This window comes from Carcharhinus amblyrhynchos, chromosome 20, assembly GCF_965287045.1.
Source record: "Carcharhinus amblyrhynchos chromosome 20, sCarAmb.v2.hapA, whole genome shotgun sequence".
In the NCBI taxonomy this organism is placed as follows: domain Eukaryota; kingdom Metazoa; phylum Chordata; class Chondrichthyes; order Carcharhiniformes; family Carcharhinidae; genus Carcharhinus; species Carcharhinus amblyrhynchos.
This window is the reverse complement of record NC_137343.1, coordinates 1,558,709-1,575,953: the sequence shown is the minus strand read 5'-3', so window position 1 is coordinate 1,575,953 and position 17,245 is coordinate 1,558,709. Positions and strand designations below refer to the sequence as shown.

The window sequence follows — 17,245 nt, the reverse complement described above, 5'->3', positions numbered from 1 at the left end:
AGTTTTCATGTTCAGTAATTCTTTTTGGTGTTAAAAGCTAATTGGCAATCCTATGACTCTGTACATCCACAATTTCGAAAGAAGTAAAAGTTATGGTCTTGGGAGGCAGTGCTCCATTCTGGGCCCTTCCTGTCCAGTAGTAACATCAACTAGGATTGCAACAATCTTTACGCCCTTTGTCTGCAATTCTCCAGTCCTCTGGCACCATCCAAGTCTAAAGAAGATTGAAAAATTATGACCAGCGCCTCTGCTAACATCCGATTCCATTTTCCTCAGTATACTTGGAAGTATCTCATCAGGTCCTGGTTCCCTTTCAGTTTTAAGTAGGGACGACCAGTCTAATACCACCTCCTTATCAATGGTAAACCCTTCTAGTTACCTTCTAAATTACCTTCTCCTTCACCATGGCCTGAATAACATCTTCCTTCGTAAAAACAGATGCAAAATATGAATTTAATACCTTAGCTATGTCTCCTGCCTCCATGCATTAATCTTTCTGCTGCCTAATGGTCCATTCCTTCTTTTAATATTTATATTTCACAGAAAACTTTGGGATTCCTTTTTATGTCAGATGTCAGTTTCTTTTCATGTTCTTTCTTTGCTTCTTTTATTTGCTTTTTCGCCTCCCCTCTGAACCTTCTATATTCTCAATGCTATTTCCTACCCAACATCAATCATAAGCACACATTTTCTTCTTTGGCTTAATTTCTATCTTTTTTGTCATCCAGGGAGTTCTGAATTTGTTTGCTCTTTCCCTTCCAAGAGAGCCATGCCTGAATTCTCTCTTCTTTGATGGTAGTCCATTGTCCAGCTATTGTTTTTTCTGCCAATCTTTGACTCCAATTTTTTTGGCCCAGACCCATTCTTACCCCATTGAAGTAGCTTTCTCAAAATAAATTATTCTTACTTTGGATTCTTATTTGTTCTTTTCCATAGTTAACATAAACCTTATGATACAATGATTACTGTTTCCTATAGATACTTGATCTACTTGGCCCACCTCAATCCCAAGTCCAGCAGTCCCTCATTGGACTGGAAATGTACTGCTATAGAAAACTTTCTTGAGCACAGCCAAGCAACTCTTGCTGCTCACTGCAACTATCCCAGTTTATATTCGGATAATCAAATTCCCCATTATAACTACATTAATTCTTACATGTCTCTAACTCTTCCAATATATAATGGAATTACTGAAAGTTTCCAGACAACTCAACTTATCCAAGGCAAATAGGTTCATGTGTCAGTTTAGAGAGATAAGCTAGATCACGGGAACAATGGCATCAAAGCTGAACCCCAACTGATCTCCACACAATGAGATCATTTTCAGAAGGGGCAATTATTTCAAATCATTCTGTCCCAGTGGTCAGATAATTGGAGCGCCCCAACTCCAGCACCCTGGCTGAAATCAGCCAACTCCGAATTCATCCAGAATCTTGTACTGCATCATATCACACAGTGACAGTAATCAATACAACACCTCTCAGTTAACATATTAAATAGAATGCTCGATTTTGGGGAGTGAAGTGAGTCATTTTCCTGCCAAATACCCAGCTTCAGACCTTGCCCTGCAGCCACAGTAGTGTGTGTGGCTGGTCCAGATTAGTTTTTTGTCAAATAGTGAGACACGAGTTGTTCGTGATGGGTGACCACAGACTTACAAATAGGAGATCTTCAATTTTTAACATTCAGAAGCAGACAAAAAACGGGTAATGAAAATAAGCTTTATTATAAGAAGAAATCAATACAAAGATGCTCATTTACCTTCTGTACAATGGCAAAACATAAATTATAATTCAGAGGAAACTAAGTCTTATTCTGCAAAGTTCCAGGCAAATCCATTCCTCCAGTTTGGTCTCCCAAGTGCAAAAATATTTATTCTAATTACATCCCTGTATTCTGCTTTGAATAAATTCAAAACTTTTAATATTGGCCTGGCAAGGTTCAACAGAATAAAGGGCCAGATTGTTTCTGACAGGCTGTTTGCTTTTTTATTAAATAAACAACTTGACCTTTGCAACAATCAATCTATTGCATACTTTGAAAAATCAAAAGTTGGATGAAGAACCCAACATTTTGTTCAAGTATCCTCTGCGGTGAAAAATCTTTTACATCACCTTTTTGTTATGGCTCAAATGCAAAGTTGACAATACTTAAACTTAGAAAAATCAGTGTGATCAAAAACAATGTTACAAAAGAAGTAGCACTTTTCTTCTGTAGAAATAAACTACTCAAAATCTTCTTGGAAGTTTATTATAATTTCAGAAGATGCTAAAGCTATGATCTTGCATTGCGTTCCGTTTCAGCCAGGCATTCCCTCACTAAACCTCGAGCATGAATAATTCCTAGAAGATGAAAAGAGAAACAATTACATATTCAGTTCTGAAGAAGTCATATTCAATTTACGAACTCTGTTTCTCTCTCCACAGATCCGTCACACCTACTGAGTACTTCCAGCAGCTTATTTTTTTGTTTTGGATTTTGCAGTTTCAGACTCTGTATTTTCCTTTTATGACATAAATATGTAACCAACTTCAGAGTTCCTGGAACTGAAGCAACTGGCACAAAGGATTAAAACAGCTGTCATTACGCATTCGTGCCTCCCTCTTCCTCTTCCAATATATAATGGAATTACTGAAAGTTTCCAGCCAACTCAACTTATCCAAGGCAAATGGTTTCATGTGTCAGTTTAGAGAGATAATCTAGATCACAGGAACAATGGCATCAAAACTGAACCCCAACTGATCTCCACACATTGAGTTAATTTTCAGAAGGGGCAATTATTTCAAATCGTTCTGTCCCAGTGGTCAGATAGTTGGAGCGCCCTAACTCTAGCACCCTGGCTGAAATCAGCCAACTCCGAATTCATCCAGAATCTTGTACTGCATCAGATCACAAAGTGGCAGTCATCAATGCAGCACCTCTCAGTTAACATAATAGATAGAATGCTCGACATTCCTGAAATAATCAAAATGATAAAAAAGTGTGATGGGGTACTCAGCAAAAACTTATTTCCACTGACTCAGCGAATCGGTAAGATTGATCAGCACTGCGACGAGTGTGAGAAGAATGAAGGGGAGAATTTCTGAAGCGAAGAATTATGAAACAGGGATTGCTGAAGCCAAGTTAATAACATGAATAAAAATTTCAAGATCTGGGAGAGAGCAGTAAAAAGGAACTGGATTAGCTAGCCTGCCTCTAAACATCATCACAGGGGGAGACAGGAAGGTAGTGGTAACATCACTGGGCTGGTAATCCAGAAGCTCAGGGGAGTTCCAATCCCATGTCAGCTGGTGTGATTAAATTTAAACTCAATTAAATGGAGTTAATTATTAATTACTAAATGGAATTATTTCATACATCTGGAATTAAAAACTAATGATGAAACTAACAACATCAAAACCACCTGGTTCACAAATGTCCTTAAGTGAAGGAAATCCGCCATCCTTCCTCGGTGTGACCTACATGTGAATTCAAAACCCACAGCAATACGGTTGACTGATAACAGCCCTCTGAGTCCAAGAGAAATTAGGGATGACAGCAAATGCTAGACTTGTCAGTGACCCCCACATCCAGTGAAAGAAATAAAAACATCTTAATCTATCAAGGATATTGCTAACAAGCCTGGCATTTATTGCCCACCCCTACTTGCCCTTAGGACACTGCTCTTTGAATCACTGATGGTGGGATGGGCTAACCCTTTCTTGTGGCAATTAACAATCAATCATGGCAGAATTAGAGTCAATATGAGCCTGGGTGGGGAAAGGAAGACAAATTTCCTTTCCCCGAGAGAAACTTTTTAAATCCATGGCCTTGCCCCCCGCCCCCCTCAGGCCCACAAGACACCAAGGTTTTTTTCCTGCTCATCTAATTCTGTCTCTAAGTTTTTCAGTTTCTGATTGTTTCACCATTGGTGTCAATGTGGAATTCCCTTCCTAAGCCTCATCAGCTTGCTTTTCTCCTTTTCAGGGCAACTCCTAAAATCCATCCAAAAGACCAAGCTTTCACCTGTCCAGTCTAATATTGTAATATTCTCTGTGAAGTGCCTTGGGATGGGATGTTTCATCATATTAAGGTGCAATACAATTGCAAGTTTTGTGTGGTGGTGAACCAGTTGGGCTTTTACAATAATCCAAAACTTTGAGGCTACTTTTACTGGTGCCAGATTCTCATGCTGCTGCTCCCTGAATTATTAGGCCAGAAACCAACCACACCACTCATGCTTAAAAGTGGGATATTCTATAACCTATTAAACAAATATAAAGCAATCACTCACTTTAGCACTTGCTAAATCAAACAGTACAACATTCAAGAACTAACACTAAAAAAGCACAAACAGTGTTGATCTGTTACATACCACGTTTTAGGCGTTCCATTGCACTTTTACTGCCAGCGTACGTTGGTCGTATGTCTTTCCCCAGTTCTTCGATTATAGCAAGTAGCTCTGCATATTTACTTTGTGGCGCCTGACCACTGCTCAATCCCTGAGAAAGAAAAGAAAGAGTAACAAGCCCAGAAATACACAATCAACGCTGAAAGTTCAGTGCATTCAGTAGCGATGACAAATAAAAAAAACACAAATTGATTTTATACACAAGATGGTTATGAGGCTCAGTATATCTGAACTAGCTCTTTGAAAAAGCTATCCGATTCAGAATTGCAAACCAGTGTATGGAACCCAGCACAGGTTTTGTTCCCCTGCACAATCCCACTCATTTCCACCAGGGATTGGCAGTTTTGAGGCTGAATCCCGTGGTCCAAGGCAGCAACTGACCTGAGCTCCTTATTAATCAGAGTCAACCAAAGCAGCAGACTCCCCTCTCCCTCCTTTACTTCACACGAGAAGGGGGCTGTTTCCTGGTGTTAGTGGAAACAGAGGTGGAAGGCAGAATTCTACATGGTGAACTTAATAAAGCACACCAGCCCAGTTCCTGCCAGCATAGCCATCTCTAATCTGACCCTCTCCATGTCGCCACAAGCCAGGGAGACCATCAGTACACAAGCAAAACTGACAGTGTTAGATGTAGTCTATGTACTAATTGCAGTAAATGTTGAAACACTTTAGGTTACTTTAGTCATTGTTTTATGTATAACTCATTCAGAGCTCTCGCAAGCAATCGTGTCATCGCAAGAAGTCATAATTGTTTATGAAAGCTTGGTCACAAATACTGCTGTCTGTTAAAGATGTGGAACAAAGGTTGGACCTATGACATCATTAAATTTTGTTCATGACCTGCTTGACCGTCCTAAAACATTTCTTTCCATAAACTAAATGTAATTTTTATATCTGCTTATATTTAAAGAAACTCTTCTCCAAATTTATAGTTCTTAATGACTTCAGGTAGACACTCAAGACATGCAGTGCCTAAAATAACTCTTCCAGCATTGCCTCTCAATTTATAGATAAATCATATCCTGAAATAAATCATTTAGATTGAATTCTTAACAGCAATTTTATTTCTGCTGGGAGCTAAGTCTCATGAGAAAATAATAGAAGATACATTGTTCTGAGTAATCCAGCATTGTGGAAGCATTATTTAGTTCTATGTATGGTTTGTGACAAATTAATTACGAGGATGACCTATTTTAAAAACATATTTTCATTTTGGTAGGGTGGTGGAGGCAGGCACGCTAGAGTTGTTTAAGGCTTACCTAGATAGGCACATGAGCAGACTAGAGATGGAGGGGTACAAAAGACTGTTCTAAATAAGGATCAAGAGCCTCAGGACGTTCCTGGGAATCAATAGATTCCTATGGGCCGTGCAACATATTTTATGGCTCACCTGTCTTACGTTTGAGCTTCTGGGGATCTTCCGTGAATCTTCTGTGAATGCCTGTATAAGTTGTGTATGTTTATTGATATCTTTTTTTTTTACATCCACAAGTGATTCAGTCCGCCTTGTTGGCCAATAAGAGGCATACACGCGGTGGGTCGTGCGAGGGGTGCTCTTGGATGTTGCTCCGAGAGTTGCCTAGTGCTTCACGTCGTTAGTGTACGCTTAAACTGGACCATCTGACGGGCAACCCGACAGCTCAGTGACTATCACTGTTTGCTGTGCAGATACATGGACCTGGGGTGGATCTCTGACTTGGGTCAGTGTCTGTGGGAGTTTGCACATTCTCCCTGTGCTTGCGTGGGTTTTCTCTGGGTGCTCCAGCTTCCTCCCACACCTCAAAAACGTGCTTTTAGGCTGATTGGTGTTAATAAATTATCCCTAAATTAGACCTCGATCAATCTGGCACACATATAATTCTCTAAATTTGCACACCTTTATTGTGGAGTCCAAGAGGTGTAGGCGAAAGTCACAGGTAGAAGGAGGATTGGAATGAGGCGCTCACTAATGTTAAAATGGCGGCGCGGGCTTGTTGGGCTGAAGGGCCTGTTTCCTGCGCTGTGTTGTTCTTTGTTTTGTTCTTTTGGAGGGGGAAGGTTTAAAAAGTTTAAAAACACTTGCCAGCAACAAATTTATGGATCTGAGTACAAAAATCACTAAAGCTCATGGACAGATAGAAAAAAATGTAAAAATGTAACATCAGTCTTTATCTTAAGGGAACTGGAAAAAAAGGCTGAAAATTATGTTACAGTTACATAAAACAGTGATTATACATATCTGGAGCACTGTGTTCAGTGCTGTGCATTTGACAGAGAAAAAGAATCCCTGCAGTGCACATGGAGACCATTTGGCCCATCACGCTTGCACCAACAACAATCCCATCCAGGTCCTAACCCCATAACCCCACATATTTATCCTTCTAGTCCCTGACAAAGAGGCAAATTACCACAGCCAATCAACCTTACCTGCACATCTTTGGAGTGAGGGCAGAAACTAGAGCACCCGGAGGAAACCCACGCAGACACGGGGAGAACATGGAGACTCTGCACAGTCAGTGACCCAAGAATGGAACTGAACCGGGTCTCTGGTGCTGTGAGGCAGCAATGCTAACCACTGTGCCACCAACATTTATACGGCACCTTTAATGTTGTAAAACATACAAAGACACTTCATTGGAGCCTCAAACAAAGCATGAGCACATGAAGAGGTAATAAGACAAATGATCAAAAGCTTGATTGTAGAGCTAAGTTTGGGGAAGAAACTTCAGAGCCTAGGAGTTCAGCAGCCAAGGTACAGAAACCAGTACTAATAACATAAGAAACAGCAATCGGCTGTATGGTCAGTCAAGTCTGTTCCACGATTTGATACAATCACGGCTGATCTGTCTCAATTAAAATGGGGGGGGCGATGGTCTAGTGGTTACATCACTCGACTATTAATCCAGAAACTCAGCTAATGTTCCAACATCTGTCACAACAAATGTTGGAATTTAATTCAAGGAAAAAATCTGGAATAAGGATCTACTGATGACTATGAAACCATTGTTGGAAAAACACATCTGGTTCACTAATGTCCTTTAGGGGAGGAAATCTGCCGTCCTTACCCGCTCTGGTCTACATGTGACTCAGATCCACAGCAATGTGGTTCACTCTCATCCAAGGGCAACAAGGAATGGGCAATAAATGCTGGCCAACTCATGATGCTCAGGTCCCACGAAAAAGTAAAAAACAAAAAATTCACTTTCCCACTTGCTCCCCATATCCTTTATTCCCCATGAGGCTTAAAAATCTGTCAATCCCACCTCCACAGTGGTTAGCACTGCTGCCTTACAGCACCAGGGATCTGGGTTCAATTCCCGGTTTGGTTCGCTGTCTGTGCGGAGTCTGCACGTTCTCCCTGTGTCTGCGTGGGTTTCCTCCCACAGTCTGAAAGATGTACTGGTTAGGGACATTGAGGGAGAATTTAGTATGGTCAGTGTGCTCGAACAGATGTCGGAGTGTGGTGATTAGGGAATTTTCACAGTAACTTCATTGCAGCATTAATGTCAGCCTACTTGTGACTAATAATTAAAAGGGAGCAACCACTACCCTCTGGGTCGAGCATTCCAAAGTTTCACAATGTTTTGAACTAAGAAGTTTCTCCTCATCTCAGTCCTTCACGATCAGTAATGTGATTCAAATCAGGATGAGCTAGTTGTTAGAATTCAAGTAGCACAAGTATCTCAGAGCGTTGTAGAGCTGGAGGGAGGTGAAGTCATGGAGGGATTATTATTTAAAAAAGGGTGATAATTTTAAAATTCAGGAGCCAACAGAGATCAGTGACAACAAGGGTGAAGGGTGATTAGAACTTTATGTAATTTAGGGCAGTAGCAGCAGAGAGTTAGGGGATTTAAGTTTATGAAACAAAACGGGGTCACAACTTTCAAAGGTGAGTTAAAACATTCAGGCTGGTGTCAGGAAGCATTTCTTCTCATAATCAGTTGTGGAAATATAGAGCCCTCTCCCAAAACTGAGCGTTAATCGAACAATTCAAACTGAGGTCAGTAGATAGAGGAAATAGATAGATCTGGGTCTGTAATTGATGGAGTTTAAAAGAACCAGTTGGATCTCACCGAAACTTACAGAATACTGAAAGACCTGGATAGAGTGGATATGGGTAAGATGTGTTCATTAGCAGGAGCGACTATGATTTGAAGGCACAGCCTCAGGATATTGGGACAACCCTTTAGAACCGAGGTGAGGAGGAATTTCTTCAGCTTGTGGATGGTGAATCTGTGGAATTTATTGCCACAGAAGGCTGTGGAAGCCAGGTCATTAAAGTGTCTTTAAGGCAGAGAGAGAGGTTCTTGACTGGTACGGGGGTCAAAGGTTGCAAAGAAAAGGCAGAGAATGGGGTTGAGAAACATATCAGCCATGATCGAATGGTGGAGCAGATTCGATGGGCCAAATTACCTAATTCTACTCCGATATCTTACAGAAAGGGTATTAAGGTTTAAGGAACCAAGGTGGATAATTGTAATTAAGATACAGATTAGCCATGATCTGACAGAGTGGCTAATAGAGAATGGACGTCTCCGTTCCTATGTTTGAAGTTAGAAGCAGCAATGGCAAGCCTGACCCTAGTTATGAAATTAGAATCAGTGGCTTGAGAGGAAGCGATATTGAAAGCTGTCAGCCTGAGCAGATAGTCTGTGAAGGAAGGAAATGTGGCAGATACACTGAAGCATGACTGATGATCAACAGGAAAATCAAGATAAAACAGAATCAGGACTGCTGATAAAGGGAATGGCTAAATATAATTAAATTGAATAAGTGTTTGGGTTAAAATGAGTGCTGGATAATCTTTGAAAGGTATAAGTAACAATGAAATGAATAATGTGAACAGATGTTGAGTAAGTGAATATAATATTTTATATAAATAATTGATAAAAGAATTCAACACAAGGTAAGGAATGCAGGATTCAGCAGCTTTTTTAAAAGTACAGATCAGATTATCAACCTTGTTCATTTTCACACTGAAACCAGTCATGTGATGTCTGCTGAGTCAGTTGACGTCAAAGCTGCAGGAAAATAAAGTGTGGATTCTCAGGGAAGATCTAACTATTACACAAAAATCTTTATCTACAAACCTCACTACAGGTTCCAAAGAGGAGTCATATTGGAGAGCAAACATTAACTCAATGCAGCCAGCCTGCCCGAGTGTTAGAGCCTGGTTTGAGACTGCTACTTATCCCACAGTGAGTGCCTGGCTTGTTCAGGTCACTGCAGTGCGAGTTCCTGAAACATTCCTGCCCAGCAAAAGAGGAAAGGGGCTTAGTGAAGCAGTCAGATTCTCATTCCAATGTAGTAAACATTATGGTCACTCCTTGTGTTGACAGCCCACACAACACTATTTAATTCAGTGACACCATCTGGGATTTGAACCTATGGCCAATTGATTGATATGATGTGGGTATGCCGGCGTTGATTGATAGTCAATTATACTACCCAGTGACGTGATGCAAATATATATTTTATTGTACCTGCAAATAACCCATCGAGGGTGGTCCATAGTCATTGAACAGTGGTCTAAAGGACTGCACTGAGCTCCCCATACTTGTAGAAGGAGATGGAACACTTCCAACTGTTGGAGAAGAATTTCTGTTAATGATGCACCAGTTTGTAAATTCTGAAAGTTCACCAGTTTTTTTATAAACAAAAAGTTGTCAAGTACATTGTTCGGTAAAAAGTAAAAGCTCTATCACGCCCAATACTTTGTTGAATGTGATGCAGCTTCAAAGCAAGCTGGTCCGCTCAGGCTGAGAGAAATAAAGCACACGGACAGGAAGGGCTAGAAGAGGTGGGGGAGTAGCAATACTTGGTTAGGGAGCATATTACAGCGGTACAGAGGGTGGACAATTTAGAAGGGTCATGTAACAAGTCACTGTGGGTGGAGCTCAGAAACAGGAAGGGCGCAGTCACTATGCTGGGGGTATACTACAGGCCTCCCAACAGCCCACGGGAAGTTGAGGAACAGATACAGAACATAGAACATTACAGCGCAGTACAGGCCCTTCGGCCCTCAATGTTGTGCCGACCAGTGGAACCAATCTACTGACCCTCTAAATTTAACTATTCCAATGACCATTTGAACGCCCTGAAAGTTGGAGAGTCCACAACTGCTGCAGGCAAGGTATCCCACGTCCTTACTACCCTCTGAGTAAAGAACCTACCTCGGACATCCGTTCTATAATTACCATCCATTAATTTAGAGGTATGTCCCCCCGTGTTAGCCATCGCCATCTGAGGAAAAAGGCTCTCACTGTCCACCCTATCTAACCCTCTGATCATCTTGTATGCCTCAATCAGGTCACCTCTTAACCACCTTCTCTCTAACGAAAATAACCTCAAGTCCCTCAGCCTTTCCTCATAAGGCCTTCCCACCATACCAGGCAACATGCTGGTAAACCTCCTCTGCACCCTTTCCAATGCCTCCACATCTTTCTTATAATGCGGCGACCAGAACTGTACGCAATACTCCAAGCGCGGTCGCACCAGAGTTTTGTACAGTTGCAACATGACCTCACGGCTCCGAAATTCAATCCCTCTACCAATAAAAGCTAACACACCCTATGCCTTCTTAACAACCTTATCAACTTGGGTGCCAACTTTCAGGGAGCTATGCACATGTACACCGAGATCTCTCTGCTCGTCGACACTACCAAGAGTCCTTCCATTCGCTCTATATTCTGTACTCCTGTTATTCTTACCAAAGTGAATCACCTAACATTTTTCCGCATTGAACTCCATTTGCCACCTCTCAGCCCAGCTCTGCAGCTTATCTATGTCCCTCTTCAAACCGTAACATCCATCCTCACTGTCTACAACTGCTCTGACTTTGGTGTCGTCAGCAAATTTACTAACTCATCCTTCTACACCCTCATCTAGGTCATTTATAAAAATGACAAACAGCAGTGGCCCCAAAACAGATCCCTGAGGTACACACTTGTAACTGAACTCCAGGTTGAATATTTCCCATCAACCACCACCCTCTGCCTTCTATCAGCTAGCCAATTCCTGATCCTAACTGCTAAATCACCCTCAATCCCATGCATCTGCATTTTCTGCAGTACCCTACCATGGGGAACCTTATCAAACGCTTTGCTAAAATCCATCTACACCACGTCAACTGCCTTACCCTTATCCACCTCTTTGGTCACCTTTTCAAAAAACTCGATAAGGTTTGTGAGGCACGACCTACCCTTCACAAAACCGTGTTGACTATCCCTAATTAAATTATTTCTCTCTAGATGATTATAAATCCTATCCTTTATAATTCTTTCCAAAACTTTGCCCACAACAGAAGTAAGGCTCACCAGTGTATAATTCCCAGGATGGTCTCCACTCCCCTTCTTGAACAAGAGGACAACATTTGCTATCCTCCAGTCTTCCGGCACTATACCTGTAAGGAGATTCTGGACAGGTGCAGAAAAAATAGGGTTTTTGTAGTGGGAGACTTTAATTTCCCATGTATAGACTGGAAATCGTTTAGGGCTGGGGGTCTGGACAGGGAGGAATTTATAAAATGCATACAGGAAGGTTCTTTGGAACAATATGTTGATAGTCCAACTAGAGAGGACCTAGTACTGGGGAATGAGCCTGGTCAGGTCATCAAAGTTTCAGTAGGGGAACATGTGGCAAATAGTGACCATAATTCTGTAAATTTTAGGATAGTAATGGAAAAAGATGAGTGTTGTCCTATGGGTAAGGTTCTGAATTGGGGGAAGGCTAACTACAGCTGGATTAGGCAGGATCTGGTGGCTGTTGATTGGGAGAGCCTGTCCAAGGATAAATCCACATCTGGCATGTGGGACTCTTTTAAGGAGCAGTTGGTGGGGCTGCAGGACAGGCATGTGCCTACAAAAAGGAAGGATAGGAAAGGTAGGATTCGAGAGCCAAGGATAACCAGTGAAATTGTGAGTCTAATCAAAAAGAAAAAAAGAGGCATACTTAAGGTCCAGGCAGCTAAAAACAGATGGAGCATTGGAGGAATAGAGACAGTAGAAAAGAACTCAAACAGGGAGTTAGAAGGGCAAAAAGGGGTCATGAAATGTCCTTGGCAGACAGAATTAAGGAGAATCCTAAGGCATTTTATACATACGTTAGGAACAAGAGGGTTGTCTGGGAAGGAATCGGACCTCTCAGGGACAAAGGAGGGGAATTATGCTTAGAACCAAAGGAAGTAGGTGAGATCTAAATGAATACTTTGCATCAGTATTCACAAAGGAGGGACATGTTGACCGGTAGTGTCTCAGAGGGATGTGTTGACCTGTTAGAAAAAATCTCAATTACAAGGGAGGAAGTATTGGGTTTTTTAAGGAAACATTAAGGTAGATAAATCCCCAGTGCCAGATGGCATTTATCCTAGACTACTCAGGGAGACAAGAGATGAAATTGCTGGGCCTCTAACAGAAATCTTTGTCTCTTCACTGGACACAGATGAGGTCCCAGAGGAGTGGATAGTAAATGTGGTCCTGTTATTTAAGGAGGGTAGCAAGGATAACCCGGGCAATTATAGGCCGGTGAGCTTGACGTCCGCAGTAGGGAAATTGTTGGAGAAGATTCTTAGAGATAGGATGTACACACGTTAAGAACAGAATAATCTCATTAGTGATAGACAGCATGGTTTTGTACGAGGGAGGTCATGCCTCACAAATTTGGTTGAGTTTTTTGAGGTGACAAAAACAATTGATGAGGGAAGGGCCGTGGATGCAGTCTACTGAAATCCATATAGACTACATCCATGCTTTACTAAAATCCATATAAAGCGTTTGACAAGGTCCCTCATAGCAGGCTTGTGCAAAAGGTTAAATCTCACAGGATAAAAGGTAAGCTAGCTAGATGGGTGGAGAACTGGCTTGGCCATAGAAGACAGAGGGTAGCAGTGGAGGGGTCTTTTTCCTGTTGGAGATCTGTGACTAGTGGTGTTCCGCAGGGCTCCATGCTGGGATCTCTGCTGTTTGTGATATATATAATTTGGAAGAAGATGTAGCTCGTCTGATTAGTAAGTTTGCAGACGACACAAAGATTGTTGGAGTTGCTGATAGTGATGAAAATTGTCAGAGAATGCAGCAGGATATAGATAGGCTGGAAAATTGAGCAGAGAAATGGCAGATGGAATTTAATCCAGATAAATGCAAAGTGAGGCATTTCGGTAGATCTAACGTAGGGCGGAGCTATACAATAAATGGCAGAACCATCAGGAGTATAGAGACACAGAGAGACCTGGGTGTGCAAGTCTACAGATCCTTAAAGGTGGCAGCACAGGTGGAGAGAGTGGTGAAGAAAGCATATGGCATGCTTGCCTTTATTGGGCAGGGCATAGAGTATAAAAGTTGGCATGTGATGTTGCAGCTTTATAGAACGTTGGTTAGGCCACATTTGAAATACTGCGTCCAGTTCTGGTCACCACACTACCAGAAGGATGTGGAGGCTTTGGAGAGAGTACAGAAAAGGTTTACCAGGATGTTGCTTGGTATGGAGGGTCTTAGCTATGAGGAGAGATTGGAAAAACTGGATTGTTTTCCCTGGAAACACAGAGGATAAGGGGCGACCTAATAGAGGCATATAAAATTATGAAGGGCATAGATAGGGTGAACAGTGGGAAGGTCGGAGGTGACAAACTCAAGGGGTCACAGGTTCAAGGTGAGGGGAGGCAAGGTTCAACACAGATGTCAGGGGGACATATTTTACACAGAGGGTGGTTGGGGGCCTGGAATGCACTGCCAAGCAAGGTGGTTGAGGCGGATACACTGGGATCGTTTAAGACTCATCTGTATAGCCACATGAACAGACTGGAAATAGAGGGATACAAACGAATGATCTAGTTGGGGGCATGAGCGGTGCAGGCTTGGAGGGCCGAAGGGCCTGTTCCTGTGCTGTATTGTTCTTTGTGCAAAATGTGACAAGACAGATGGTCTGAGGTCTGTTTGCTTTAACGCAAGGAGCATGACAGGCAAGGCGGATGGAGCTTGGACTACTACATGGAACTATGATGTTGTGGCAATTATGGAGATTTGGATGAAAGGGCATGACTGCCAAGTTAGCATTCCAGGATTTAGATGTTTCAGGCAAGATAGGGTGACAAAAGAGTGGGGATGTTGCTTTACTGATTAGGGAGAATGTCATACACAAGAGGGAGGGCACCTTGGTAGGATCATGCAGTGAAGTCATATGGGTGGAACTCAGGAACAGGAACAGTGCAATCACTCTGTTGGGATTGTACTACAGACTTCTCAACAACTAGCGTGAAGTGGAGGAACTAATATGTCAGCAGATTATGGGAAGATGTAAAAACAACAGGGTTGTTGTGATGGGCGATTTTAACTTCCCGAACATAGATTGGATGTCTTTAGTGCCAGGAACTTGAACATTGCTCTTTGAAGCAATATGTAGATAGTCCCTTCCCGAGTTCTGAGTGGAGACATTGGCAATAGAATTTTGGATAACCTAATTTTAAAGAAGGGAGAACGTGGGAAACCAGCCAGGAGAATGTTAGAATAATTGAGGGAACTCGGTCTTTTCTCCCGGGAGAGACGAAGGATGAGAGGTGACCTGATAGAGGTTTATAAGATGTTGAGAGGTATAGATTGGGTGGATTCTCAGACGCTATTTCCCAGGGCTGAAATGGTCACTACGAGAGGACACAGGTTTAAGGTGCTGGGGAGTAGGTACAGAGGAGATGTCAGGGGTAGGTTTTTCACTCAGAGGGTGGTGGGTGAGTGGAATCGGCTGCCGGTGGTGATGGAGGCAAATTCGTTAGGGTATTTTAAGAGACTTCTGGATAAATACATGGGATTTAATAGGACTGAAGGTTATAGGTAGGCCTAGTGCAACTTGTGGGCCGAAGGGCCTGTTTGTGCCGTAGTTTTCTATGTTTCTAAATCTAGAGGGTATGAAGGCATGCATGAGGGTCCAGTGAGGTTTTCCTCATACTTGGCAAAAAAGCTATTCCAAGAACAATTCCAATTTTGTTACAGAATCATACAGCACTGCAGCCAATTCAGAACATCATGCCAATGTCAGCTCTCTGCAAATTATCCAATTAGCTCCATTCTTCCTGTTCTTGCTCATAATCCCTGCAATTGCTCCCGAGAATTGATCCAATTCCTTTTTGAAAGTTTAAACTGAATCTGCTTCCACTTCTTTTTCAATTATGACAGTTGTCGATGTAGATTTGATGGGCCAAATGGCCTCCTTCTGCACTGTGGGGATTCTATTCTATGAAACCAACTCTATCTGGGCTTTTCACAATTTGGTGCATCTCAATCAAATCTCCCCTCAGCTTCCTCTGTTCCAAGGAGAACAACCCCAGCCTATCGTTCCTCACTGCTGCAATTTTCCAGTCCTGGCAACATCACTGTAAATTTACTCTATACCTCACTAATGCAATTACATGCTTTATGTAACGTGGCCCAAGCTGCACATAATTGTAGTCTAATTAATGTTTTCTGTAGTACTAGCTTAACTTTGCTCTTTTGTTCTAAACCTTGTTAATAAACGATTCCACATGCCTTCTTAACCACCACCACTATCCCTCACTTCCACTACAACCATCCTCCTGTCCAAAAGCCATTACATTCTTGGTAACCTGTCACTCAGCCAATTTATATTTGATGGAGACTCTGGACCCCAGCCTTTGGACCACAACACGGCCCCTGAAGCCTCTGTGCGTGGTCCGTGGACTCACTCTTCAAATTACAAAAGATCTTGCAACATCTTTGTGCAGAATCAGATTGATTCTCCAATAAATTACCAGGTCTATCAGCAGCAAATACAGGAGAAATCCAATCTCTGATTGGACGAGCACCGAGTATTGTGAAGATAGTTGTCTGCTCTGTTTATAGAGTGCTGCTCTCTCACCCTCAGGAAAACAAGCAAAGGCTTGAGAGAAGAGCGATAAGCAGAGAAGTGATAAGCAGGGCGAAGGTTGGGCAGGCCTGGACCCAGCTGAAAGTCAAAGGTTAAGTACCAGACCACCACCTCCAGATCGATTCCTCTTGAAGTACTGCCCAAACTTGGTGGGGAGGGAGCTGGTCACCCACACAGTAGCACGGCACTGCTGTGACACAGCACCAGGGACCTGGGTTCAATTCTTGGCCTTGGGTTACCGTCTGTGTGGAGTTTGCATGTTCTCCCCACGTCTGCGTGAGTTTCCTCCAAACGCTCTGGTTTCCTCCCACAGTCCGAAAGACGTACTGGTTATGGTGTATTGGCTATGCTAAAGTCTCCCTCAGTGTCTCCTAACAGGTGCTGGACTGTGGCGTCGAGGGGATTTTCACAATAATTTCACTACAGTGTTAATGTAAGCCTACTTGTGCTGTAAAAAACAACTTAAACTAAACTTCTATGCCTCTTCCTTCCTTCCCATTTGTTGCTGACATTATGAGAACATTCCAGATCATTTTACAATTCAGGCAAACACCGCAGCAAAACGTCACGGATGTTGAGCAATCAGGAGTGCTCAACGGCAACGCTAAAAGGGGGAGCAAACGCTTACTGCCACAACATCTGGATTGTTCGTCATCTCTCCCCGTCTTTTTACCCTCTCTCCATTTCCCACCCATCACTCGCACCATCTCTCCACCCTCACCCGTTTCCTCTCAACCATTTACCGACACCAGCGACGGCCCCTCTCCCCCGCCACACCACCCCCCTTCCCCGATCGGGATTACGTTCTTGGATTCCGATCATTTCCATCCATTTAACCAGGCCGAGGCCTCTCCTCCGAGGCTGGGGTTCTTACCGTGACTCACTGACAGAGCAGGCCCCACGCTCGCCTTGCTGTTCATCCCGACAACCCGCGGCTGCGGACGCTTTATGATGGCGCCAAAATACCCAGCGGCGCCGCCATCCGGGCACTGCGCAGAGTGCCCG

At 42.8% G+C, this 17,245-nt stretch overlaps 1 protein-coding gene across 1 annotated transcript; it reads right to left on the bottom strand.

The window, feature by feature from the left end:
• Positions 1-1,705: 1,705 nt before the first annotated feature.
• On the bottom strand, positions 1,706-17,245 carry cdk2ap1 (cyclin dependent kinase 2 associated protein 1). The gene is made up of 4 exons (XM_080207936.1): positions 17,115-17,245; positions 9,853-9,953; positions 4,355-4,481; positions 1,706-2,342 (listed from the first exon to the last, which is right to left on the bottom strand). The coding sequence occupies exons 1-4, from the start codon at positions 17,158-17,160 to the stop codon at positions 2,275-2,277; spliced, it is 342 nt and encodes a 113-aa protein (XP_080064062.1). The 5' UTR covers positions 17,161-17,245; the 3' UTR covers positions 1,706-2,274.

Bases quoted from the DNA above. Each gene is read 5' to 3' on its own strand.
- cdk2ap1 (XM_080207936.1), bottom strand. From the start codon at position 17,160: ATGAACAGCAAGGCGAGCGTGGGGCCTGCTCTGTCAGTGAGTCACG. The intron at 9,954-17,114 runs GTAAGAACCCCA...CTTCTCCAACAG, and splicing joins TGCTCTGTCAGTGAGTCACG to TTGGAAGTGTTCCATCTCCT. The intron at 2,343-4,354 runs GTATGTAACAGA...TTCATCTTCTAG, and splicing joins AATGGAACGCCTAAAACGTG to GAATTATTCATGCTCGAGGT.